We start from the raw sequence: 27,227 nt of genomic DNA on the forward strand, positions 1-27,227 counted from the left end.
TACACTCATCAACTATTTTTATCTATCCTTGCTCGTACTAACACTTCAATATGAACAAAAAACTTCGAAATGGAAAGAAAAGCTGCCTGAGACGTTTGACCGCGGTGAAGTTCACGGGTCACTTACTGCTGGTATTCTAGCTCTGTTTTGTAAGGGTTTTATTCCTTTACCTTTTACATACACATGTTTTAACATTTTCCAATCCACATTTAAAAGTGTGGATTGCTGCCATAAGTGTGTCCAGCAAAGGTTTTGTTATTCTGTTTAAGTCTATACAGAGAGATGGTTTCGTCTCAGAGGAAATCTGTTATTCTACTTCAAGACCAAGGACAAGGTGAGTGTGCTTCCATTCTTGAGTTGTACTATGATACCGGTATGTGTTATTTACCTGGGGAGGGGGAGGGGGTACTTCCTAAAATGGACTATATGGTGATGCTCTGCCCAAAAGGGGAACCTTTTTCAGGCTGCAGGTATATAAAAGGGTAGGGATAATTATCATATGTGGGAGTACAGAAAAGAATAGGGATAACTAGCTGTCTTTAAGTATAGGTAATCACATGGGACCGAGTAAAATTAAGGATTAATATCACACGTGTTTTCAGAAGTTGCAGAAATTGCCAGAGTCGCGAAGCGACGAGGACAATTTCTAAACTTCTGAAAACACAAGTGATATTAATCCTTAATTTTACGAGAAAACATGTGATTACTTGTTTATGACATAGACGGCAAAATTTTCTGACAATTGTCGATGCTAATAATAACTTTTGTACAGCGCGAAGCTTAATTTGGCTTGCGAAACAAAAACGTTCCTCATAATCGAGCAAATCTTGACGTTCAGGAGAGACTAACGCTGACAGTTGTATGCAATGAAAGGTATGAAAGTCGTGAAAATAATAAAAAAGCTATTAACAACTGAACAAGTGAACACTCAATATAAACGTAAGCTTAATTTTATTCACCTGTTTGCACGTTTTGAAGCCTTCCTCTGATCTACGAGCGGCTTCACATGTCAGTCCTCGTCGACATAGCTAACAGCAAACGACGACCCCAAACAAACTTGTGACTTGTCCAGTAAATGTGACCTTCTTTCACAGAACAAACTATATATGTCCTCCTTTATATCCTGGGTTGCTGGTGATGAGTCTTAGAGATGACAGAAGTGAAATGGAGATGTCAGTTTCCGGCCGCTATGAATGAATTTGAATCGTCGCACAGTCGCAAGTGTCTGTTGCAATTTTTGTACCGTTTTCAACTGTTAATCTTCTGTTTCAGCTTTCAGCTTCCATTTTCATCACATATCTGCGGAAACTGAAGTCAAATTTTGAAAAGATCGATGTACAAGCGAGCGCTGTGTTTGAAAATTCTGCTCAAAATTCCGCCGTCTTAAAGCCAACGAAGTGCAGCGCGCTCAGCCAATCAGAAACGAGCAATTTTCCTGTTTGTCCAATCAGGATCAAGTAATTTTGCCCGGGGCAATTACCAAAATTAAGGAAAAATGCCCTCTGTCTCAGCCAATCAGCGTTCAGTAATTTTGCCCTCTATGTTATAAGGTATTTAAAGGGCCCTTTCAAAATACCTCGAACACACTGGGACCAAAATATGATTCATTTAAGGACGTTCGCGCTAATTATTTATGTGCATCCTTACTGCGCACGTAATTCATGTCGCAACGTCACGCCACGTCATGCATGAGCGCGCGCGCTGAGAAAACTTTCCAAACACATATAGGGTTGGTAGCCGTTGCGTTAACTTCGCTTGCAGTTTCCTCTCTTAAACGGTCGGTGACCCCCACTTTTTTCGGGATATATCACCTTTACCGATAAATCTCTACTGATTGACAAAAATAAGCAAATTTCCAATGTTGGAACTTTGTTATTTTTTCATTTTCTCCCCTCGCGCGCAACCAAATTAGTCACATTTTCCAGTCTCGAGTGTTCGCAAATCCAATTCTTTAAGGCAAGATTTCCTTAACTCTTTCGCTGCGGTTGTCGAGAAAACTCGACATTTCATTTCGTGACTCTGAGTGCGGATGTAGAGTTTTCTTGACATGATAAACAATCCCAGATTTCCTTTCGAAACTGTCTTCAATAGGGACGCTATGATCAATAATTACTTCAGATACCCTCTAGGAGAACTGGAAAGCGTGACGAGCACGATCTTTTGCCGTTTGCATAAAATGGCGGAGTATTATTGACAAATTCATGTTACAATGTTGCTGTTTACGGCCGAAGGACATTTAAACATGGCGTTGAATGAGAAATTTTCAATTGAGGAGTGCTTCGGAGAAGATTCTAACCGAGTTTCGCCGAGAATATAACAGTTGTGGTTTACGAATCAAGCGATTTCAATGAACAGATTGAGTATTTTAGAGGTGGCTATTGCAAAACAATGGTTTCAACCTTCACGCCTGGGAAGGAAGCTATCAGATGGCGAATGAAATTGCTGAAAAGGATCAAAATGCTATGAATTTATGAAAAGGTTGCTTTTTACGATGTAGAATTATGTTAGGCACAACTCCTGAAAATCTTAATTAAATTGCTTGAATGGAACGAAAGATATTGTTTAATATGATGCGTGACTGTGTGATTTAATGCACTGTGAAAAAAATGCAGCACTGCGGGGGAGTAAGGTCAACAGAAAAGTCAGCAGCGAAAGAGTTAAGGGACTTCAAAACCGAAATATATTTGTACAATAGACCCACTAAAATAAAATCAGACAAAGAAAGTTAGCCTACATCAATTAATTTAAATTTTTTTGTCGCCCGAAGCCGCTGAGGTCATATCGAGTGACGAAGTGAAATTTATCCAAATAGTACGCGCACTCTTTCGGTTATCGTATTTCGGAAATGAAGTTGGTGACCCCCACTTTTTTTTACATTTCTGATAAAAGTAACTAATAAACTAGCTCTGGTGAAATTTTAAGAAAAATTGCAATGTTGGAAGATTTTCGCGCGAACATCCTTAAGTATTTTAAGGTGGCTGAACACAGTTTCCACATGCTCTCTGGATTTGAGTCCATGCGCACGTCCTCAAGGCTTTGAGACAAAAATAAGATTTAAGATTTGTTCATTATATTACTAAGATAACTTCAACCATGATGTTGAATTTAATATCTTTTGTATTCTTTTATGTCTCTTCCAACTGCGGATTTAAGCAGACCACAGATCCAGCAGGTGCTATTGTACTGGAGAGATGCAGGGTGTTGAAAGATTCATCACCTCAGAAGAAACATGGATTTACAATCGGTAATTCAATCACTTGTCAATACAGTTTCTGTAGCATGAAGCAACCAGAAATATTTCTACTCCCCCTGGATAGGATGCAAGGTCATCACAGGGTTACCCCTAGCATTTGATTCCCCAGTTCCGAATTATCCACTGGCCTGGATAGAGAGGGGCACTATGACGGTAAAGTGACTTGCCCAAAAAAATGCAACATATTGACTCCAGCCAGCCTGGGCTCCAACGCAGACCGCTCAATCTGCATTCTCCTCCCCAGAGCTGAGTGTCCCTCTTAGCTGGGAGAGCATGGGGCACAAGGAACAAGTGGCTCTGGAGACATGTGATTTGATTGGCTGGATCTTTACTAAAGGGAATTTAACATTAGTCTAGCCAATCAAATCAACTGTTTTAAAATCCCTTTGTTGTAAGGGACTTTGAAATATTTTATTTGATTGGCTAGGTTTGAAGTTCATTTTGTTACAAAAAAAAACTAGACAACCAAATCATGTGTCCCCAGAGCCACTTGTTTCTCCGTCCCCCCAGGCTCTTCTGACTGAGTGGGACACCTGGCTCTGGGGATGAGAATGCTTGATCTGGAGTCCAACACACTAACCATTAGGCCACTGTTTCTCCCACATGTACAGCACATACAGCAGTTTAACTGTTAGCATGAGGCATCCAAAGATTACCTGATGCATCTTAAAAATTTAACAAAGATCACCCAAGGTATTCCAGAAATTACCAAGAATCTATGTCCTTCCTATACAAGAAGTCAAAACTTGTTATCCACAGTGTGATGCTAAGTAATAAAGTGCTTTTACCAACAGTTTTTGATGAAGATGACACTCAGAGATATCACCTCAATGGAAAGTCAACAAAAGACACTGAAGAATGGATGGAAAAAATTAGAAATGCCAGGTGAGTAGATTTTTCATCTGACTGCAGTGATCCTCATTTTTGCCACAAATCTTGTGAATGGAGAGTTTTTATCATCCATCAGTTTTCATACTCAGGAAGAGCTTACTTTCGTTTGCATCTAAGCGTGAACACTCGCCGCCAAAACATAATCTAATTTGGTATTAAACATGGCATGATACGTCATTAAACATTGAAGTTTGGCAGACCGTAACGGCAACTTTTGCAACCGAAAATTCAACAGATTCTGGTTTCAAAATGGCGGAAAGCTTGGTATGAAGACTTCTTCCAAAAAATTTATCCTGATCCGTGTCGATATGCATTTGCAGGTTCACTTGAATCACTCCTGGTGTAAAATGTTGCCTCTACTTAATGTTTTTGGTGAGAATTTTGAGCGTGAAAGTTGCTGTTATGGTCAACTAAACTTCAATGTTTGATGATGAATCATGCAAAGTTTAATAACCCAATTAGATCATGTTTCGGCGTCGAGTGTTCATGCTTAGATGCAAGCGACGGTATGAGTATGTTATAAGTCAACACATTTCGATGCACACTGAAATCATGAATTCCCCACACGAAAGACATGAGATTTGACCTCTGGTTTTTATAACAAGAAGTGTCTGAGAGTATTGCTGCTTTTCCATTTCCAAGTTCCCCCTCCCCCACCAAGCATTTTGTTAGATTTCCCTAACAGATCATTGGTACCAATTTATACACAAAGTGAGTCAGAGTAAAATATCTTGTTGTCCTTGGTTAAGGACTTAATACAGTGACTCCTGCCAGCACTTAAGGTGACTCAACTGGATATTTTAGGGGTAACACCGCTCAAGTTTGAGAATTTACTATGTCGCCATTAACAATGCTATCAAAAAACGATCGCCACAGCTGTATTAGATTAAGATGAAATTTTTTTATGACCAGTGTTATATTGGCATCAGAGTTGCCATAGCAACGAAATGACATCATTGGGTTTTCTACTTTCGCTCGTATTCCTTGGCACCAAGGGATTTTTTTTGGAAATCGCTCAAAGGAGCTTGTACCACACATAGCTGCCTTGATGTTGGCAAAGTTTGAAAAAAATTCTGTGAGAGCGTTTTCAAAATATTTGGGGATGAAGTTTTGGGGGCTATAAATACAGTCAAAAACATACTTACAAGAAAATGGGAAAATATCTAAAGATGCGTCCTATTTAATGCAAAACTTAATCTGGAGTCCAACGTGTTAACCATTACGCCATCACCTTTCCCACAACAACAACCTTGTCTAATAATATCACTTACTTAGCTATGTTATAATAGGTATAAGATGGTGGGTAATTGCTTTTTTCCTATTTGTTTAGTTATGAAAGTCTAAGGAACAAGCTTTTAAGTCTGAGAAAACAGTTGATGGAAATAACTGGAAAGGTAACACTCCAGTCTCATGATTGTAAGTTCTTACATAGTTATCATGATCAGTTTGTGCAAGCTTGTCTTTCACTCAGTAGTGAGACTGTGCGAGGGCTGCTACCCAACCTGACCTGCTGCTATCCAACCCTGCTACCCTGATCATATACCTGCCAAGTCTCACATCTTAGGCTGGAGTCTCCCGCCTGCGAGTTGAAAACTTTGATCTCACACCAACTCACGCTTACAAACCAATTTCTCACGCCTAGTTGAAAAATGCGAGTTATTACAACCATTACCGATACGCTTTCCAACAATATGTAAACTCAAACCAAGGTGAGAAACAAAAACTCCATGTAAAATGAGAAAATGATGATTCATTCGCCAAAATCTCAGAGTTTTGACAAGAAAAGCATTGGGAACAAGGTCGTGTTTAGCAAAACATGTCCACGCACTGGGATCGGGATATGTTTGTAACGTCTTAGGAACACTTCGGACATCTTTGGAAAACTTCGGACATGGTCGTATAGTCTCTTCGGAAATTCTGGCACTCTCAGGATAAAAATCTCACGCCTTTGACCAAGAAAAAGTTGGCAGGTATATGATCATTTCCTATATGAAAAGATTTTGTTCCAGGTAGTACTTTCTGACTGTTTTGCTAATACAAAATTATGCTTTTTTCAATCATAGGATCCATTACCAGAATACCACCCTTTGGCTCAACAAGAGGTAATTTCCTGAGGGGTGGGTAGAGGATGAGGACCTGCCCCAACATTATACAGTAGAACCCCGGTAACTCGAACTCTGAAGGGAAACAAAAATAGTTCCAGTTAGCAGGGTTTCGAGTTATCGGTGTCGATTGAATATTCAATTTGCCAAGTTAATAATTGATAGGTTATCGATTTTTCAGCAAACCAGTACACAGTTCAGTGCAAATTAAACTTATCTTGTCAGAAACTCTTACACGATCATACATTTTTATGATACTGAGAGTGGAAAATGACTGTCAGATACGTGATCTATTTCTAATTCAAATCAAATTGCTGTAGTATTCGTTTTAGTGTTTAAATCCGATATTACATGACAAGATCAAGAAGAGCTATAAGATATCAATGGGAATACGTGGCGAGCTGCAAGAACCATAATTCGAGTTATCAGGGTAAATTTGACCCAAATTTTGTTCAAGGGAAACAAAATTTATTTTAAGTTAGCAGGGTTTTCGAGTAATCCGAGTTCAATTTAACCGAATAAAAATGACTGAAAAGTGGGTTCAAATCCAAGGGAAATGGAATTTTTTTCGAGTTAGCGGGGTTGTGCGAGTTATCCAACTTCAAGTTACCAGGGTTCTACTGTTATTTGATGGAAACCAGTTTTACACCTGGGTGTAGAGAGGCACTATGAGAGTTAACTGCCTTGCCCAAGAACACAACACAGTGACCCTGACCAGGACTCGTTCCAAAGTCCATTGTGCTAACTATTAGGCCACTGTGCTTCCCATAAACCAGTACTAAACCACAAATTTTAACCCCAAAGAAGTAGGACAATAACCTCTGTCACTTTTATAGAGGAGTTATCTTGCTCCTTAGCTAAATAAAAAGGGGAACACTAGAATTAGTTCACTTATATATTAAATAATAAAAAATATCATTTTCAAACTTATTTCAACAGCCTCTGAAGCCTGGTATTGGTCAGTACTCTTCCACTAGTGCAGCAGATGCAGACGAAACTCCATTCTTAGAAATGTGTATTGGTAGGTTAAGATGAAAAATAAATCATTTGTCTTGCTATATTTCTCATAAGCTGCAAAATGTCAAAATAGCGAACCTTAATAATTATACCATGGCCTACCTGGGCTGATTGTACTGTCCATTGTGGAGAGCTGGCTGTTATAGGGGGTTTCAACAAGGGTAAAAAGTGTGGATAGACGTACAGTCGGGATCAAAAAACTTGGCCATTATAAATAATATAAAATGAATTACCTTTATTTAAACATGGTTACTGTAATATTTGAATCTCCAAGCTTGTGGGCAGTGTATTCCTGACTGAAAGGGAATTTGGAAGTGTTGGTTTTTGTGGAGGGAGGAAAACCAGAGACCCTGGAGAAAAACCCTCAGAATAAGGACAAGAACCAACAACAAACTCAACCTACATAATTATGACGCCCTGTCGGGTGTCTGGAAAACCAGAATAGCGAATAGTCGCGAATAGTACGAATAGTCGCGAATAGTGACGAATAGTGACGAATAGTGACAAATAGTCGCGAATAAAACTTATCTCATCAAATACTCTTACACGATCACACATTTTTATGATAATGAGAGTGGAAAATGACTGTCAGATACGTGATCTATTTCTTATTCAAATCAAATTGCTGTAGTATTCATTTTAGTGTTTAAATCCGATATTACACGACAAGATCAAGAAGAGCTATAAGATATCAATGGGCATACGTGGCGAGCTGCAAGAACCATAATTCGAGTTATCGGGGTAAATTTAAATATATAAAATGAATTACCTTTATTTAAACATGGTTACTGTAATATTTGAATCTCCAAGCTTGTGGGCAGTGTATTCCTGACTGAAAGGGAATTTGGAAGTGTTGGTTTTTGTGGAGGGAGGAAAACCAGAGACCCTGGAGAAAAACCCTCAGAGCAAGGACAAGAACCAACAACAAACTCAACCTACATAATTATGACGCCCTGTCGGGTGTCTGGAAAACCCGAATAGCGAATAGTCCCGAATAGTACGAATAGTCGCGAATAGTGACGAATAGTCGCGAATAGTGACGAATAGTGACGAATAGTCGCAAATAGTGACGAATAGCCGTAAATAGTCGCCGTGAATAAGCCTATAGGGTTTCTACAAAATTTACCGCCACACGCACAGAGCAATCAAGAAGTTCAAGCAAATAATATATCATATGCTTGCCCGCTCACTCTTAAAGAGAGTGCAAGTAAAAATGTAACTATATGAATCACTTTTATTGAACTATAAAGCCTTTATCTCAATGCCGACCGACCATAAACTGTATTTACTCACATTTCGTTCTCATGAATCGCGATCCGAGGCACGTTCTATCAGCAAAACAATAAAATACAAATGAGAGAAAAGTGTTCTGTAATTAGTTTATCGATGTGAAAAGACAATAGAAGTTGTGTTATAAAAAACAACAACGCCTTGAAAGCCAGTCTTATTCGCAGCCGTTGTTTAGGCTCGTCACGCAATGCTTGCTTGCATTAATTTTATTCCCCTCTCTTTTTTGGACTCTGCCTGGGGCTGTCGATCACTGGCAAGAAAACAAAAAACACAATAATAAGCTAATGGAGACACTTTTGCAACATAAAACATAAGAAATTCTGTTTATCATTTATAACTTTATCATTTATAACTTTAATCCATTTTAGCAGGAAAATCTCACGTTGTTGTGAGGCGTGACTGAGAACTTCATGTCTCTAATTCGTCACTATCGTCACTATTAGTGACCATTCGTCACTATTCGTCACTATTCGCGACTATTCATCACTATTTGCGACTATTCGTCACTATTCGTCACTATTCGCGACTATTCGTACTATTGGCTATTTGCGACTATTCGCTATTCGCTATTCGGGTTTTCCAGACACCCCGCCCTGTCTGGAGATTTGAACCCGGCCACATGGGTGGGAAGCGAGTGCTCTTGTCAATGCGCCATCTTTGCTCCCCTGTAGGGAAGTGGCTGTTATAAAGAGGTCGTTAGTGGAGATTTGACTGTATTTTTTTAATTTTTACAGCCTGTCAAAAGCTGATCGGTACTGAGGAAGGCAAGTTACCAAACGCTTTTGTTGAAATCAGAACAATGACTCCACCAGCAACTTCATGGAGTAAACATGCACAAACTGAAATCATAGAGGTCAGTTGTTTTCAGACACAAGAAAAAAGTTTGTTCATTACAATCATAGGGAACAAAACATCCTTTTTTTAAAACAGTTTTTAAGGCAATTTTACGCTAGCCCAAAACTAACCTTGTTTTGGGGTGTTCTGGTGTTGCCAGTTTTAGTGCATTAATGCCTTCCTTCCCAATCACTGTGCTGTTGTCAGTTTGTCCTGGCAATTTGCTGGTGCTCATTTATCAGTGATTGCTTTAATTGCAAAAGAATTTGTTTCCTTTATGTCATTTTCAGCAAAGTTGTGATCCATACTTCCTGACAACAGTGGTTTTTCCTGAAGGAGCCGTGAATGAACTGACTCGTTTGAAGTTAGCAGTGTTTGATGTTAGAGACAGAGAAAAAGAAGAGGTATGTGGGAAACATGTGTAAAGCAGGAAAAATGCACTTACTTACTCAACCCTCCAAGTTAAGACCATTTTAGTTGCCATGGCGACTAAAATTTTGGAGCTGGCGACTAAATTTTTACCAAGGTCGCCAGCCTGGCGACTAAAATTGAGAGGAATGATTGAAAGCATCAGCTTAATTTGGTGACTAAAATTTTTCACTGGCGACCAAAACTTGAGTAGTTGGTGGCCAAATGGCCACTAAGGAAAAAAGTAAACTTGGAGGGTTGCGTAAATAATCTAATAAACACCCACTCTTCAAATAAATGCCTCGTATCTAATAAGTGTAAAGTTTGTATTAGATGCCCCCCCTCTCATAAACGCCCCCTGTCTAATAGACGCCCCACTCTCCAAGAATCACCTCAAAAAACAAGGGAATACTTCATAAAGATCATTCATGGTATTATTAGTGTTTTCAGACACTTATTGTTCTTCCATTTCTTCTGATAGATGTCATTGTTGGGCCAAGCAGTGTGCACAATGGGTGACATTTTGACATCAGTAGATCAGAAATTGCTGCTGACTTTGACGTAAGTCATTATCATGATCACTGTTTCCTTTTCCCTAATTGCCAAATTGGGCATTGCTTAGGAGTAGTGGAGTTACTATATTAAAGATAACTGAATTTGAACTGTTAAAAATTATGTTCACAGTGTTTCAATCCTAATAACAGGGCTGTAACCAGACCTTTGCCATAGATGAGGCAGAATCTTGCTAAGGGGTTCTGGGGGCATGCCCTCCAAAAAATTTTAAAATCATGAAGTTTTGAAACTCTTTCAAAGACATTTTCATGACATATTTCTTGAGTAAAATCAATTTTGTTCAACTGGGGATTATTCTCCCAACAAAACATATTTTGTTTTTAATTTTGGGTAAACATCTAGACGAGGCAAGTGCCTCGTCTTGCCTCTTGCTATTTACGGCCCTGAATGACTTGACTGTGCATTTCTGTCATTTTAGTCCCCTTGATTCTCCAGATGCATGTGGAACTGTCACTGTCCTTGGATGGAAAGTATGAATGGGTTTTGAGCAAATCATTTGATAATCATATTTATCATTAATGCTTATCACATGGTAGCTAAAGCTAAAGTCGCATTTGGGCCACCTGGCCCATACTGTCAAAGCTTCTTCTGGTTTCGTTGAAACCATACCTTATTTTCACAGGACTTACATTCATAATTTTCGTGAATGCGAAAAAACTTGCAAAACTAAAGAACCACGAAAAGTTGTTGCAAAAATTAATCATGTGAAATGTAATACCCTGTTGTAAAGCCTTTTTATTAACTGTAATTAATGTCAGTTTACATGGTCATATATCCAAGTTCACGCTCTCTTTCTTCGAATCATGCCATTGAGAGAAGACATCATAAATGCTGACGTGCCTGTTTAGGTAGTATAGTGTTGAACTTTGTAGCAAAAGAACATTTTTTCTGTTTTAAATTATGTTCAACATTATTGTAAAATATACCTTTAAAATCTGTATTGCCAATTTTGAAAGAACTCCTTTGTTAATGCAGATCAACATTTGGAAACCTTTGCAAAATTTATAAATTTTCTTTCAAGATGATTTTGCTGCAAAATTGTGAAATTAAGTCTCGTGAAATTTGCCTCTTCCAAAGCAATAATATTATTTCATTGTAATATTTTTGTTGTTTCTCATTCATGCCCTTGTCCATATATTTCTACCCTAGGTGGACAGTCAGAGAAACTTAAAACGCATTTCTCAAAATCTAGAGGTCAGTATTCCACCAAGCCATACTGTATTTATTCAATTAAGCACCCAACCTTGAATAAGCGCCCACTTTGAATAAGCACCCACCTGCAGGATCAGTTATTAAGCGCCCAGCCTCGAATAAGTGCCCCCCCCCCACCTCCCCCCCAAAAAACTCTGAAGTCCACAAGAGTAATATTGATTATTGCTGAAATTGTGATTTAAATTGACTACCGGTAAGAACAACGAAGAGATTTCAATGAACATTTTAAGTTTTGCTTTCATTGGTACACCTTCACGTTTTATTATTATTCATTGTTTTGTTGCAAAAAATAGTGAAATTTTAATTAACGCCCAGCCTCGAATAAGTTTCCACTCTCAAGGTCCAAAAATTTAATAAGTGCCCAGGGTGCTTAATCGAATAAATACAGTATCTATTCTTATGACTGGATTGTTGGAGTTGTTTGTATTTTGATGTGTTGTTTAAATTTAATTAGAAAATAATGATTTGCATGCATTCTGTCACCTATGTGGTGAATAACCACTACCAATACTTATTTTTCTGAGTTGCAAGGGTTGAGTTGTGCGTGCACACGTTAATAACATGTTTGTTGTTTCAGAGAGAAAATGCAATGGGAACCAGAAAGAACAGTGGAAGGTAATACAAAGTAATAAAAAAATAATAAAAATAACTGACTTCTTAAGGCTATTTCATTTCCCATTTCATACTTGCAAAGGATAAAAGTAAACTCTCCAGTTTACACATTTTCCCTTGCAATGAAAACTTACTTATCATGATGGCAATGCTGCCACCAATGACAATCCAATCATGACAATGTTTGTGTTATTGATACTGATGACAATATACTCTATGCATAAAGTTCTAAAATTATCTTTTTCTGCCTTTTATTTCAATATGTTTCATAGGTCCATGGTGATGGTGGAGCACGTTCTGAAGAGAAGTTACAGATTTCCAACCACGTAAGCAGCCCTGCCTTACTTGGGTGTGATCCTGGGGGTGGGGGTTAATTTGTTTTTTCTGAAAAAGTAGAGTAATGCTATTTCAGCGTCTAGTTATTCTTTTCTGCTGTGACGTTTAGCACCAGTCCTAATTAAATCTTTGTTCTCTTTTTTTTCTCCCTTTCAGGATGAGAGGTGTTGTCCTCAAAGTAGTCGAGCTAATGGGAGAAAGTGTCCTTACTTTTAAAATTCCAATTCAACTTTTGTAAGTCTAACTGTCTGCAAACAGCTTATGATGCAAAGGTAGTTGATTAATGTGTGGTGAATGACAAATAACTGACAGTTATTTTTTTGCAGAAAAATGTATATAGCTGAAGAGCAACAGAAGATTCTAGAGCTCCATCACCTAGGAGATGTAAGACCATTTTTTTAATTGTAATGCCAACATACCTTAGTCTCAATCGTCCTTTGTTCTGTTATTAAGCACACAAGGAAGTGATGAAAGCAAAAACGCTGTAAACAAGTGTGGTGAACTTGTAGTTTCAAATGTACTCAGAAACAGAAACGTAAGCCAAATAATAGTTAAAAGTGGTCTCGTTGTTGCAGGAAGACAGACGTGAAGATGGATAGTCAAAAGTTTAAAATTAGAGTGTCATACTGGGAATCCGGCAGTTGATAGCTTAAGCCCTGCTCTCTTCCCTTTTGCATCCAAGAGTTCAAATGAATACTGACGAATATTTGTGTGTGATGCCATCACAGAAGCAAAATGGCATGGTTGTGATCTTTATCAGAATATAAAGACATAAAATGAAGGGTTAATTCCTTAAATTAAAATAATTTATTTACGGTTGTCACTGATCAGTGACTGTTTGTTTGGGTTTTTCCTTGTGTAGTTGAACCCAAGTTGGGAGAATGCTCGACAAGAGATTCTTGACAATCACTTTAAGCTCATCTGTGCTTACAAAGGCAATCTACAGGAACTTGTTCCTTTGCAAGGTTTGAAAGTACATTGCTCATTATATCATTATATATTTACTAAAAATTCTAAAAGACTTATAGGACCTCGTTAACCCTCCAAGTTTATTTTTCTCGTCAGTGGCCATTTGGCCACCAACTGCTCAAATTTACCCCTCCCACACCCTATTCTCTCATGTCCTGCTCCTTCCTTCCACCCCGTCTGAGTCCCCATCTTAAAGGTAGGGGCTGTGGAGTGCATTTTTGTTGGTAGAGGTAGGGGTTTGATCAAATGTTTTATACATGATCCCCAGGCTTGGGAGATTAAAAATGGGCGTTCACTTCTCACGCTCTTACGCCATCAACCTAAAATAACGTATCTTATTTTATAGCCTAGTTTTATAATTTGCTCTCAGTGCTAGTACAGCAGTCGTTCATGTTCCGTTTTGGCTATATTTTGTCTGCAATATTTTTTTAAAGTATTTTTTTCTGGAAAAAAATTAAATTAAATCAACACCAGGATTCAAACCAGTGCAGTTAGATTGAAATATGTCCGCACCATGTTGCTGCAATGTCAGACATCTTGGACGTTAATGTCAAAGAATTATACTACCATACCTTTTACATGAAAATGGATCACGTACAGGCTCCAACAAAATAATTGACTCGAGCTGACCATATTGCCTTATGCGCCATTGCGGTAGTGCAGAGTCGCTCCTATGTACGTTTTTATTATATAAATTGAACTAACCTCAGTGCTTTCCTTCCAGGAACATGTTTTAAGCCAGCCAGGCTAAGACAAGACAAGAAACTGGCTTTTGTTCCAATTAATTTGCACATTCAACGAATGAAGGTCATGCAAAACAGCGAAGAAGGTAATTCAGGAAGTTTAAACCGATAACGTTTTTTTTTCCCAATCAAACTTTATCTTTCTACTCTTGATAGGTTCCATACTTTCTAGCTATCTGAGACCTGCTATCATTGCTTCAAAGGCATTTATAATCTAGTCAAAACATTTTATTCAACTAGTTAAAAGTACTAGTAGCTACGCGTGCTTTCCTTATAACTCTGACTGGTAAAACCAGTCGAGCCTAACTAATCACATCTGGCCAATGCAACTAAACGTAAATAACACAATGAACCAATCAGAATTCAAAGCAAAAGCATGCAACCAGTGTCGACCCCAGGTAAACATCCAACCGAAGAGAAGCCCAGGAAAACATGTAATCAGTGTCAAGCGCCGGAAAACATGTAACCAGTGTCAAGTGCGGGAAAACATGTAACCAGTGTCAAGCGCGGGAAAACATGTAATCAGTGTCAAGCGCCGGAAAACATGTAACCAGTGTCAAGCGCGGGAAAACATGTAATCAGTGTCAAGCGCCGGAAAACATGTAACCAGTGTCAAGCGCGGGAAAACATGTAACCAGTGTCAAATGCGGGAAAACATGTAACCAGTGTCAAACGCGGGAAAACATATAACCAGTGTCAAATGCGGGAAAACATATAACCAGTGTCAAGCGCGGGAAAACATGTAACCAGTGTCAAACGCGGGAGAATGCGTTGCAACCAGTGTTAAGCATATGGGAAAATACGTAGCCAGTGTCAAGCGCGGGGAAAACATGTAACCGGTGTTAAACATACAATCAATATCGAGCATGAGAAAATGCGTCATGAAGAGTTTGCTCCTGGTTGGTTAAAAATTTCCCAGTATGTTCGCTACTGCAGTAGAAAGACGTCGTGCGAAATTTTATGAACCAATCAATTGATCATCGAGTTCAGAAAACTGAAAACCAGTAAATGCACAATTTTACAGTCAGTTGAAAGCCACTGCAATGAAATCCATCGTTTTTTGTGTGGACTTTAAAGTCTACACATTGTTGTGATGCAGTTTTTTCCGATTGGGGGGTCACTTTCCGTGATAACTCGGGTTAGTGCTTTCGGAAGTTTTCGACAGTGATCGGAGAATCCGAAGTTTCGGTGAGATGGGCAGCCAAGGCAGTAAACCCAGAAATTCGATCAGTATCGAGTAAGTCGCACTTTATTCTTGAATCTAGAAGCCTTTTTTGACACATCTTTCGAAGAGCGCGTGGTGGCTGGAAAATATACATCAAGGAAGAACTTCAAAGGCAGCGGTGGCGTAGATGAAAAGTGAAATAACAATCGCGACGGCTGAAATCTGCATATCTAATGAGCTGAACAACTGCGGTCGTAGGTCACGTTTCTTTTTTTTTTACACTTTTGACTCACTTTCCGCAGTGTTTGTTTTTCTGTGCGGCTTGAGCATTTTTGATTCGCATATTAAAACGAATCAAATGTCTGGTTATTTTTTTATTTTAGCTTTGCCACACACAATGAATGCACAACGAGTTGTATCAAAACAAGTTCGCTGATCATGTTGTTTTACTTGTCTTGGACTCCGGGATATAATTCACCAGCTCCATTTCTCTCAAGTAGTATATTTAACAAAAGACCGATGTCGAATTTAGAACTGAACTAAAACATTGTCATGAAAATAATAAAAATAACATCGAACCGTAGAATATGCATCCAAACCGTGCGACAAAATAATTTAATTGTCGGTTCAAATAATAACGTCCTTCGCCGCCTCTCAAAACACCGACTCCAAGTGAATATTTCGTGAACAGAAAAATATATTTCTCCGCCTTTCTACGCAAGCTACTAAGAAATTATTTGTGAAAGCTTATTGAAACGTTCTTATTCCAAAAAGGTTAAAAAAAACTCATTGAAAGAAAATAAGCTTTTCGATGAGTTGTTTACACAAGCTTTACACAAAAAGTAAGGGTTGTGTAAACAAGCGATGCGAGACAGTTCACATGCTCCACGCAACATTTCTTTTTTTTTAATGAAAATAGTATCCTATCTTGCTAGCGGTAAGGAAAGGCTTTTGGTCCAATAACTGCTGTTCTTGTAGGATTCTAGGTTTTTATTTGCATGAGAAAAAAAGGCATTTGTCGTGAACGATGTGACAAAGGGTCACACCACGCTGATTCATATTACGTGACATCCCAAGCGGCAATGGTAACGTGTGTTTCTTGCATTGAAGTGTAGTACATAAGACAAGTAATAGTACACTTTGTTCTTCCAACAGTCTTGTAAAAAATAAATTGATTGATAAGTTTTTTGTTTTTTCGCCTTGTATCTCGAATTACTCAATTCAAAACTTGAAGTTGTTGACTGCTACAGTAACTCATTGATTAATTCATAAGGGACGGACCATTAGAAATAACCGGAGGGGGGGGGGGGGTGACTTTTACCAAAAAAAATTCCTGCAAGGGAAACTTGTCGAAAAAAAAATTCCTGCAAGCGGTTGTGCCTGAAAAAAAAAATCGTGCAACGGAATAACTTTTAAGTGTTGTATGATGGCATCTATAAACGTCCATCAGAATGGCTAAAATAGCGTTTCTGAGGTTCTGAAAATTAAAATTTTCCCGGGGGAGCATGCCCCCGGACCCCTCTAATTTGTCATGTACCGAGAGAACAGCATCAGCTCATTCCTATCAACTATTTGGTTGCAAACACACCTGACCCACCCTAACAATCGTGTCCCATCAGTAAACAGTTCATCAAAAGTACAATTAGTATTATTATTATTATCACTTTGAACTGCAATTTTGTCTGATATTCTAAAGTTTAGCTTGATAAGTTTTAGCTGTCACCTTTTTCATCTTTTTTGTTGAGGGTCCAGGGTAAAAATTTCTATTTCTCTTTTATATTTAACAGGCACGATCTATCATATCCCTTCAGCCCCCTACGCCATAAAAAATGAACGGTCCGGTCCCTGAATGTCGCTAAATTCAGAGAACGAATCTGAAAAATGAAACAATAATACTATTTAATAATGATAATTGTTGCGCAAATCATAAATGCGGTACAAAAAAAGACCTGTATCTATGGGCGAAAAAAAAATTCGTGCAAAGCTTGTGCCCCAGAAAAAAAATTCCTGCACCGAAAATTTTTTACCCCCCTTCCGGTTATCTCTAATGGTCCGTCCCTAATGTCAACTTTTATTCAAATGAAAGTCCACACATGTTCGCATAGCGGACTCACTTTTACTGTTATTATTCTCAGCTGGGACGTTGTACGATATCGTGACAGTAGGTGCTCCAGCTGCACACACGCTCAAGTTCGGCCAAGGAGGACTAAGGCGACTGTACATGGCACTCAGAAAGGCACAACAAAGGTAGGTCTACATAAAGTAGGCAATTGCAATGGGTAAAAGCAAAACCTCGAGAGTCTGTTGTGGGTTTTATTACCCCAGTTGCATTGATAGAGTAATTCCTGTCGTATAACTAAATTAAAGAGGAAAAATTTCACATTACTATCACCGTAGTGATCGATTTAGCTCCCTCCTGCCAGTAACCACTCTCTTTCTGATTAGTGGCCCTGCCCCCTTCGTTAACCCTATTCAGACCGGGCTTTTTTGGTCTTTCCAGACCGGGGGGGGGCGGATCCGCCCCCCTCCGACTTCCAGATTTTAGCAATCACAATGAACTTACAGGATATATAGATGTCCCAATCATTTTGCTAATGTCACGTGGGAGATGACGTCACATCACGTGACAATGACATCAAATGCAACAGCGCCATCTGGATCCGCCATCTGGAGACACGCAGAAACCGCCACGGAAAAACCAAACCAAAAAAATGGCAACCCGTAACAGATGAAATTGCAAAGTCAAAGAAACAGGAACATGGGCTGCCGTCAGCCGGCCATGGTGACGTCAAGTTCCGGCACAACAACCTACCCACCATATTCCCAGATATAGATAAGTCTCAAAGTTTGGCAGCGTTTGGTTAAAAAGAAAGCGTCAAAGTCGGGCGGGCACTCCGCCCCCCCCGGTCTGGATAGGGTTAAATGTGTTGTTGTTAACAAGTACCCCACATTCCAATAAGCGCCCCTATTCTATTTCATTAGCAGTGTTAGAGCAGTTTTCATCTGAGTGTCGTAAAACCAAAACCAAAGTAATTACTCTGGCCAATCACAAAGGACACAGACAATCCAGTGAACCAGTCAAAACTCGAAGCAAATACATGTAGCTGGCACGAAGCGCGGGAAAACGTGCGCGAGCGAGTCACGATTGGTTTTGTTTTTAGTTCTGATTGGTTGAGAAAGTGGCGCGAAATTTTTAAGCCGATCACTAAGCGTGGTAATGCAAAACCAAAGCAAACGCAATTTACTTTCGACACTCAAGTGAAAACCGCCCTATCAGAGTAAAAGGAGATTATCTGTGGTCGATCTTTTCTCTGAATTGCTCACATTTACTCTGCATTATAAAAGAACTTGGCTTCTTAGTGTCTTTACTGTGATTTTCGTGTGATGGCACAGTTTCTTCAAACAAAAGATCCCTGTTTGGTTTTGCACCCGTCCTTTAAAAACACCCTGAATCCAAGACGGTACATATGAAAGATGTTCTACAGTATTTAAAATGACCGTCTCCTTCCACTAAAATGTTTACCAGTGATACAGTCCACTTTCATAAAGCGGCCCTGAAGGCACCGCTTAGAATAGCAAATGATCATATAAATGATCATATGTCTTTCAGTGGTGGGGAGAGTGAAAACAAGGCTCCTGTGGTCAGGCAGTTAAGAGGTCAGTGGAGAATAGTTTTATGTTTTGCAACAGCTTTAATCCTGTTCGTAAATTAATGATAATCCTCGTAGCACAGTCGGCAGAGCATCGCACTGGTTTCACAGAGGTTGCGGTGGAATAAGTAATAAATATCGGAAACTCTCGCTACTTTACCGGGGACTCACATATTTAACAACTATTCACCTCAGTGTCGGTGGTTTGTGGTGGATATTTACCGAGCCGCGAAGCGGCTCGGTAAATATCCACCACAAACCACTGACACTGAGGTGAATAGTTCTTTTAGTATGTACTAAAACAGTGAGATAATGTAGCCCCAAAGGATGATTTTTGACTAGTTTATTCCTGTCAAAGATTACGATTTTCGCGCGCGAGTTGCTCGGAGTTATTATTCAACACATGCGCGCGCTGCCCATATATGGTCAAAATGTTAACGTTATCTGTCATCCGTACATAACAGATATCCTGCGATATATGTAGGTTGCGAAGATTCGTCCGAAATCTTGTAAAGCGCTTAATAATTGCAGTTTTTCTACCTGCAAAATGTGTTTCGTTGACAATTTGTTGAATAATAAAACAATTATCCTGCTCGGAATATCGTCTGATTTTAGCCAACTCGGCCTACGGCCTCGTCGGCTAAGTATCAGGCGATATTCCGCGCGATTTCGCAGGATAATTGTTATTTAAAAGGATATTCGGAGTTTGAGTAGCCAAACAGAACGCGCCAAAAACACTATCCACTGTTTTAGTTTATATTAACTCCGATTAGTTTATATAGGCTATCCACCACTAGCCAGCTCCACTTCGGTGAATAGTTGTTAACTAAACACATTGCTGTTATTATTATCCGTTGTGTGTGCGGGGAAAAAAAGTTGGCAAAACAATTCCGTGAGTACAGTACTATTTTCCTGTTGTTCTTTTTGCAGTTAATTTGGAAAAATTTAAGTCGCAGTTGGGCCAGCATTGTGAAAATGTTAAAAAGTAAGTCACTGAATTTTAATTTGTATAACAGTGTAAAATGTACAGAGTGTAACACGGAGTTGAACTCCCTTGTCATAAAAGTCGTGGTTTATCGTAAAATTCCGAAAATAACGCCCCCTCCCCTCCCCCCCCCTTCTCCAAAATAATATGCCCCCAAATCTCAGACGCAAAAATCTCTGAAATTACCCCCCCCCCCCCCCCACCCAATATAAGCCCATATGCTTATATTTAGTTTTAGCTCTCAAAGAAATTCGGATTATAAGCCCCTATTTTTTTTTTTTTTTTTTTTTTTTTTTTTTTTTTGCAATAAAAAGCTTTTATTGGTGTTAGGGCTTACAGTACAAGGAAACAATAAAAAAAACAGGAACAAGAATAAAGAAAAAAATAATAAGAAAGTATAAAAGGTATTTACATGCGTTACAATTTGTTTTACATACAGTGCATACATTTATCGTTAAACTTAATTATACAAGGGTACAAAGAAAACGTAGAAATAGTAGTATTGAAAAAAAAAAGGTAACGTACTTGTATTTAAGAGAAAAAAAAAAAAAAAAAAAAAAAAAAAAAAAAAAAACTACAAAAGATTTTCATATATTTCTTTGAATTCAGGCAGTTTGTTATTTTGGATCGCGATTTCTCTTTGTATGTTAAGTCTTTCTTTTAAGAGTGACAGAAAACTTTCGAAGCGTAGTTTTTCATCGTGTAAACATTTACAGAATATAGAATATTTTGCAATGAGAAGCGTGTAGTTTAAAGAGTACGAGTGCGTCTTTTTGTCAAGAATTCCATATAAAATCATACTGTTTGATAATGTGATCTTTTCTTTAGTTTTGCTGGACCACCAGTTTTGAAATAAATTCCAAAAAGATAAAGTTAAAGAGCAGTGTAAGAACATGTGATCTAAAGAGTGTCTGTCAGTGAGACATTGAGGGCAAAAATCACTATCTGTTATTTTGGCTTTAAAAAGGCTAACTTTTGTTGGAAGGATATTATGAATAAGCTTATATTGAAACATTGATATCTTTATGTCATTTTTTATCTGGAAGGGTAATTCATAAACTTTGTTTAAGTTTGCTCGGTTAAAACCGTACCTTAAAATTTTGCTTTCAGCGGTTGGGGGTAAAAATACGTTTTTTAACATAGCGGAGTAGACGTTTTTGGTAGAAATTATGTTTGTTTTATGATTTCCATTTTCTGTTGTTTCCCGGGGAGTTCTTTTAATTGTTACTTTCCAGTCATTCGGAATGGAATTGATCAATCCAAGATATAAAGTAAAAGGTGTTTCAAGATGAAATTTTTCGGAGAATTGTTCAAAAGAAAGGAAACTACCATCATTTTGGAGAAGGTCTTTAATACGTAGAATATTTTTTTCGAACCAATTTTTGTAAAAAGTTGTTTTACCCTCGATTTTTATGTTGCGGTTGTTCCAAATTATTTCGTTGTGTAGAGATGTGTTGTTCTGAAAGGCTTGTTTTGAGCTCTGCCAATGTTTTAAGACTTCGTGATAGAAGCCTGGGAGGCGGTTAAGTTGCAGCGAGTTGATATCATAATTGCAGTGTGTCAGAAAAGAGAGGCCTCCATGATGTTCTAATGCGATCTCAGGGATTATCTTCCAGGACGCGTCAGTATTGGTTTGCAAACGTGGTATCCAAGCAACCTTTAAAGCTTTATTCATGATGTTAAAGTCAGTCATTTTAAGACCGCCGTGTTTTTTTTCACCAATGATAGTTGATTTTTTTATCTTTGCGGGCTTTCCATCCCAAATAAAGTCAAAAATCAATTTCTCGATTTCTTTGATAAAATTTTCCGGAATGACAAGAACAGATGCATTGTAGATTAATTTTGAAAGTCCGAAAGTTTTCACAATGTTTATTTTTCCGTAGAGTGTTAAATTTCTTCTCTTCCAACTATTAAGCGTCTTTTCTAAGTTCCGGATTTTCTCTGCAAAGTTTAACTCGTTGGTTTTATTTGTGTCATACGAAAAGAAGATACCAAGAGCTTTTATCGGGTCCCGCGGCCAACGAAAGCCAAAGGGAGTTTCGGTTTTCTTTTTCCATGGACCAAGCCACATTCCCTCAGACTTTGTTGTGTTAATTTCTAGACCGGAGAGGTTTTTGAACTTATCAAGTAGAGTTAGTAAGTGGTCAACAGAATCCAGGTCACGAACAAAAACAGTGGTATCATCTGCGTATAGAGAGACTTTAATTTCTTTCTCACCTACATTAATGCCTTTTATGCCGGTATCAATTTTAATTTCTCTTGCGAGTATTTCTATGCCAATTACGAACAAAAGTCCGGACAACGGACAACCTTGTCTAACACCTCGTTCTACTAAAAAGAATTCCGATGCAAATCCATTGTTAAGAACACAGCTGGAGACATTGTTGTACAAAATTTTAACCCAGTTTTTTATGTTCGGCCCAAAATTGAATTTTTCAAGGCAGTTGTTAATAAAATCCCTTTCAATGGTATCGAAGGCTTTTCTGAAGTCTATAAATAGGGCGATTCCCGGAATGTTATTTTCTTCTGTGTAGTTCATGATGTCGGAAATTAAACGAACATTTTCGCCAATGTACCGGTTTTTAATGTAGCCGGTCTGATCGGGATTATAAGCCCCTATTGTAGGGCTTGTTTTGTATTTTGTTTTTAAACAGTCGTTAAAATGACCTTAGGACTTGTTTTGGGTTTCACGTTGTTATGTTTAGAGAGTTTTACCATGTGATAATCTTTTATGCTTCAAAAAACGTTCAGGTACAGTGTCCTGTCTAATTAGAAACCCAAAGAGTTTTGAAACGCAAATTTCGATCTATTATCAAGCCTTCCACGAAAATAAACCCATCTAAGGGATGTTGAGTAAATATAAGGCGATGTTTATTATCGGATTTTACGGTATTGCAGAAGTTTCGGGGTATTTGGCAAGCATAACTTAGGAAAAAGTTTTCCAGTCTCTAAAAGATACAAATGTATGAGACTTTAAAAGGCCTCTTTAGTTGGTTTGTTGTACCATACCAACGGCACCGTGCGAAATATCCTACTGCATCCGGCCTTTGAACATAATTATCTTCTCATGGAGGAAGTGTTTCATGATAAGACTTTTTTCTGGACGAACCAAATTACCTTCAAAACGGTGAACTGTCAACATGGTACTTTGCTAAAAAAGAAAATTACCATAGAGGAGAATGAAAAGATTGTAGTGAATTACGAGAAAAAGTACGCCAGTTTCTCTTTTTCTTTTTGATTAAAAAATTTCACTGCATTTAGACATGATTGTTTTAATTGAGGGAAATATAAAGGTGCAGATGATAGCAAGCAGTAATCATCATGTTTGACTTCATTGAGCTCTGTTTTGTTTTCAAGGGCAATACGATCAGGGGATGTCACGAATCTGATGGAGACAATGTCACGCCTTTCAGATAAGGTAAAAAGGAAAGATGAAAGCACTGTCATGCATTTATTATACTGTTATCTTTACAATCGGGGCAACAAGAACCAGATAATGGTGAATTCCGGTCTCCGAGACTAGACTGAGTGAGCCCGCAATTTTCGTCTTGACGTTGCTAAGCAAGTGATCATGCCGTGAACACGTGACAACTCTCGGAGCACTCGGAAACTTTACGAGTGCTTGTTGAAAACGGAACTTGTTCCCCGACTGTGTAAGAAACTGAAGTCATGTGTTATACTGTCATAAAGTAATCCGGTGCTTTCGAACGCGTAAGAACAGTAGAAAATACTCATTTTCTACTGGATTTTCTACAGTTCCTTGTGTTCTCAAACGCCCGTGCTTTTTGACAGCATAATAAACGGCTTTTGTTAGCTTCCTCCAGGCTTAATTCGCCACTGGAGGTATGGACTAAAGTGGAAGAACGCGTATCAGTGTTTGTCAGGTTATACGGGGTTCTCTATTTTATTGCAAGTGTGCAAGTGCAAGAGGGAATTCTTTTTTTATTTTTCGGGAGGCGCGGTGACCTAATGGTTAGTGCATTTTACTCAGGATCGAGTGGTCCGGCAATTTCGAGCCCTGGCTGGGGTCATTGTGTTGTGTTCTTGGGGAAGACACTTCATTCTCACAATGCCTCTCTCCAACCAAGTATAACCCATTGACTCCCGGAGATTTTTGAAAAAAGCGTATTTTTTTGGACGTTTTTGACATTTTCTTATCAGTTATGAACTAATTTAGCTCCAACCTACTCAAAACATCACTTGCAACATGAAGGCATGCCTTTCTTTTCACTAGCATCGCGTTTTATGACATATGTCCTCGAGCATGCGCAAAAGGCAAAGTTGGGGTTAGGAAGTACCCTACCACTAAAGGCTTTTCGTTTTTCTTTTTTTTCTTTCTTTCTTGCTTTTCTTTTTCTCCTTTTCTTATCTTTTTGCTGCAGTTGTTGGGCTTTCACTGGGCTTGCTTGCAGTTCAAGAATTTTCGAGAGAGCGCCATCTAAACAGGAGATATTCGCCAATGAGAAGCCAAGGGTGGTTGGGGCAAATTCTCCTACGAGATTTTCACTCAAATTTCTAAGCATTTTTATCTCGGCATCATTGGAAAGACATTTTCCTCCCGCAGAGTTTGAGTATTAATGATGCTTTTTTTGATCAAAGATGATGACGTCACAAGTGGAACAAAGGGCCATGTTCGTCACGGCTGGTTTAGGTTTAGGTTTAGGCCGGCACAGGAGCCAATGGGATAAGTGGGTACTGGTGAATTGTCAGAGAAACGTGACAAAAATGCAAAGAAAAAATACTGAAGGTATCTTGCGAAGGACTTCCATCCAGGGAGAGTAGCAATAATCTCGTTCCCAGATCTCGCCTTACGGCTTCGTCTACCTGCGAGATGTGGGAACGAGATTAGAGTAGCAATTCTCCTAGTCGCTTCATGCCACAGAAACTAAATTAAAGTCCCCACCCTCTTGTGCCCTAAGACTCCGAACAGAAGGGACTGACTCACTGGTTTGCTTCTTATTTCTGTAGGCCTCTCAGTTGTTAAAATTCCGTGAAGCTCCTTTGGTTAAGGAATCCTTAGCCTCGCTGGAGAAAGCAGTGCCATCACCTAAAGAAGAGGACGAACCGATGGACGGTGGTATGAATCAGATAACTTCTAAAATATACAAGCGATCTAGCTTATGTTTGCCACCAATAGCAAGAATGATAATCAGCCAGGTAGATATTCAGTGAGAAAAAAATTCGCTTAGTCCGTACTTTCATATAAACTGTTAAAACGTGTTATGATATAGCATTATACAATTATATTCTTGCGATGTGTAAAGTAACCTTCACAGTAAAGGAAACCTGGAAATAATAGTTAGTTTAGGCCCATTTGCAAAGGTGATTTTTGGTTCAATTTATTTCGTGATCTGCACTGCAATTTTTCAGTGTCGCCCTTCCGCGGAAACCAGTTGCAATTTCAGCACGATTTGAGTGCGATATCGTGGGAATTTCTTTGAGACGCGATAAAATGAACAGAGTTTTTATATTCAATCGTGTAGTACACGCGTCTTGACTTCGTCGCAAGATCAAAGCGCTCGGCGATATCACGCTGAAATCACGACCGAATCGGACAGAAATCGCATCTGGTTCACACGCACGATTTGAAGTCTGACAGTCGGAGGAAAAAGTACCAGTTGATAACAAAACCCCGCCTCTGATACGGGACTGAGCCCGCGGTGTTCGCCCCAGAAGTTGCTAAGCAACATGACGGATTTGTTCGCGCGATTGCTTTCGGCGTACTCGTGAGCGCTCGCGCTAGTTTTTGATTGGATGAAATAAGTCGGAAACTCTTCGAGTGCTTAAACAGAAATTTTCCAAAACTGGCACTTGCTCCCCCGACTGAAGTTGCAACTAGCGCGACAAAAAATCATTAACAGTAAGCTAAAATGGAATGGCAAGAATGTACTGGGGATGACTGAGGGAGGTTAGGCCCGGTTCAGACGCCGTTCTTTTCATGAGCCGAACCTAATTCGAATTTGGACCGACCCAAATTGACAAAAGTACGCCTCTTGATTCAGACGCCGTACCTTTTGGCCGTTCCGAGGCCGTTCCTAATACAGTTGCAATACAAAAAACATTAAAATAATTTATGAATTAGGATCGGCACATGAAAAGTACGGCGTCTGAATCAAAGCCGTTCCAAAGGCGTTCCACAGGCGAAATTCTCTGCCAAGCCAGGCGGGAAGAACGGGTAGCAGTTCCAAATTGAAATAGCCGTTCTTATTTGATTCAGACGCCGATCTTTTCATGTACTTAATTCAAGGAATTAGGTTCGGCTCATGAAAAGATCGGCGTCTGAACCGGGCCTTACTTGCACAACAAGAAGTTGTTTCAAATTTCACCTTTTAACTGCTGCTGGAAATTTTTTACAAAAAAGAAGTGTTGTCATCATTGTAAAACAAGATTAAAATTTGGATTGTTGTCGTTGTAGCGTCTCTATTAAGGATATTATCAAAAGTGACACAGATGTATTTTTTTTCCGTCTACAGATAACTTCTTCACTGTTCAAATATTTACCAAGCCAAGTGCTAAGTGTCAGGTATATTGATAATTGACTCATTGTTGGTTCGTTCAACACACTAATTCTCCTTACTCGCCCCATACCTTTCTTTCTGAACCAGTTGGAAGAAAATAGTTTTAGGCCTTGAAAACAAATATCATTTTTACCTCGCTCAGTTCAGTTAAACCCTAGACTAACAAATATCATATCATTTTTAAAGAGCTTGTTGTTTCTGTTATTCCCATTGTTCCTCATAAAAACAGGTCAAGTTACGTTTAAGGTAGTTTCTATCGGAGGCTCCGTACCTTCGTGGTTAGCTAACGACAGTGAAATTTATCGCTACTTTCGCAACGTAACGATACTCTTGACTCGCGCCATAGTTTTCCCACTCACCACTGAGTGATTCTCTCGATGCCTCTCTTTGTTCTCTGCAGGAACTCTCCACTCTTGTAGAACAGAGTCTGATGATGATGCTGAGCCACATGGAAAGTATGATCCAGCGCGCTCCTCCACCTGAAGGTATTTCTACGCTTAGTGATTGGTTTAAAAATAACTCGCGCCACTTTCTGAACCAATCAGAGGTAAAGCCAAAACCAATCGTGACTCATTGCACACGTTTTCCCGCGCTTCGGGCCGGCTACAGGTATTTGCTTCGAGTTGTGATTGGTTCACTGGATTGACTGCGTCTTTTGTGATTGGCCTG

At 39.0% G+C, this 27,227-nt stretch overlaps 1 protein-coding gene across 1 annotated transcript in view; it reads left to right on the forward strand.

Annotated features, from left to right (window-relative positions):
* Nucleotides 1-27,227, forward strand: part of LOC144653302 (inositol polyphosphate-4-phosphatase type I A-like) — a 37,015-nt gene that overhangs the window by 1,512 nt on the left and 8,276 nt on the right. The window contains exons 2-25 of the mRNA XM_078513275.1: nt 270-334; nt 3,157-3,244; nt 4,048-4,138; nt 5,475-5,538; nt 6,208-6,246; nt 7,186-7,267; nt 9,288-9,406; nt 9,678-9,791; nt 10,277-10,356; nt 10,787-10,838; nt 11,518-11,562; nt 12,158-12,195; nt 12,465-12,518; nt 12,685-12,762; nt 12,855-12,912; nt 13,391-13,493; nt 14,222-14,326; nt 17,541-17,652; nt 19,016-19,062; nt 19,986-20,040; nt 23,398-23,458; nt 25,009-25,117; nt 26,514-26,563; nt 26,959-27,043. Coding sequence (XP_078369401.1) covers nt 270-334; nt 3,157-3,244; nt 4,048-4,138; nt 5,475-5,538; nt 6,208-6,246; nt 7,186-7,267; nt 9,288-9,406; nt 9,678-9,791; nt 10,277-10,356; nt 10,787-10,838; nt 11,518-11,562; nt 12,158-12,195; nt 12,465-12,518; nt 12,685-12,762; nt 12,855-12,912; nt 13,391-13,493; nt 14,222-14,326; nt 17,541-17,652; nt 19,016-19,062; nt 19,986-20,040; nt 23,398-23,458; nt 25,009-25,117; nt 26,514-26,563; nt 26,959-27,043 — 1,794 coding nt within the window. The remainder of the gene's footprint in view (nt 1-269; nt 335-3,156; nt 3,245-4,047; nt 4,139-5,474; nt 5,539-6,207; nt 6,247-7,185; nt 7,268-9,287; nt 9,407-9,677; nt 9,792-10,276; nt 10,357-10,786; nt 10,839-11,517; nt 11,563-12,157; nt 12,196-12,464; nt 12,519-12,684; nt 12,763-12,854; nt 12,913-13,390; nt 13,494-14,221; nt 14,327-17,540; nt 17,653-19,015; nt 19,063-19,985; nt 20,041-23,397; nt 23,459-25,008; nt 25,118-26,513; nt 26,564-26,958; nt 27,044-27,227) is intronic.

This window comes from Oculina patagonica, chromosome 5 (assembly GCF_052425735.1).
Source record: "Oculina patagonica isolate OP01 chromosome 5, crgOcupat, whole genome shotgun sequence".
In the NCBI taxonomy this organism is placed as follows: domain Eukaryota; kingdom Metazoa; phylum Cnidaria; class Anthozoa; order Scleractinia; family Oculinidae; genus Oculina; species Oculina patagonica.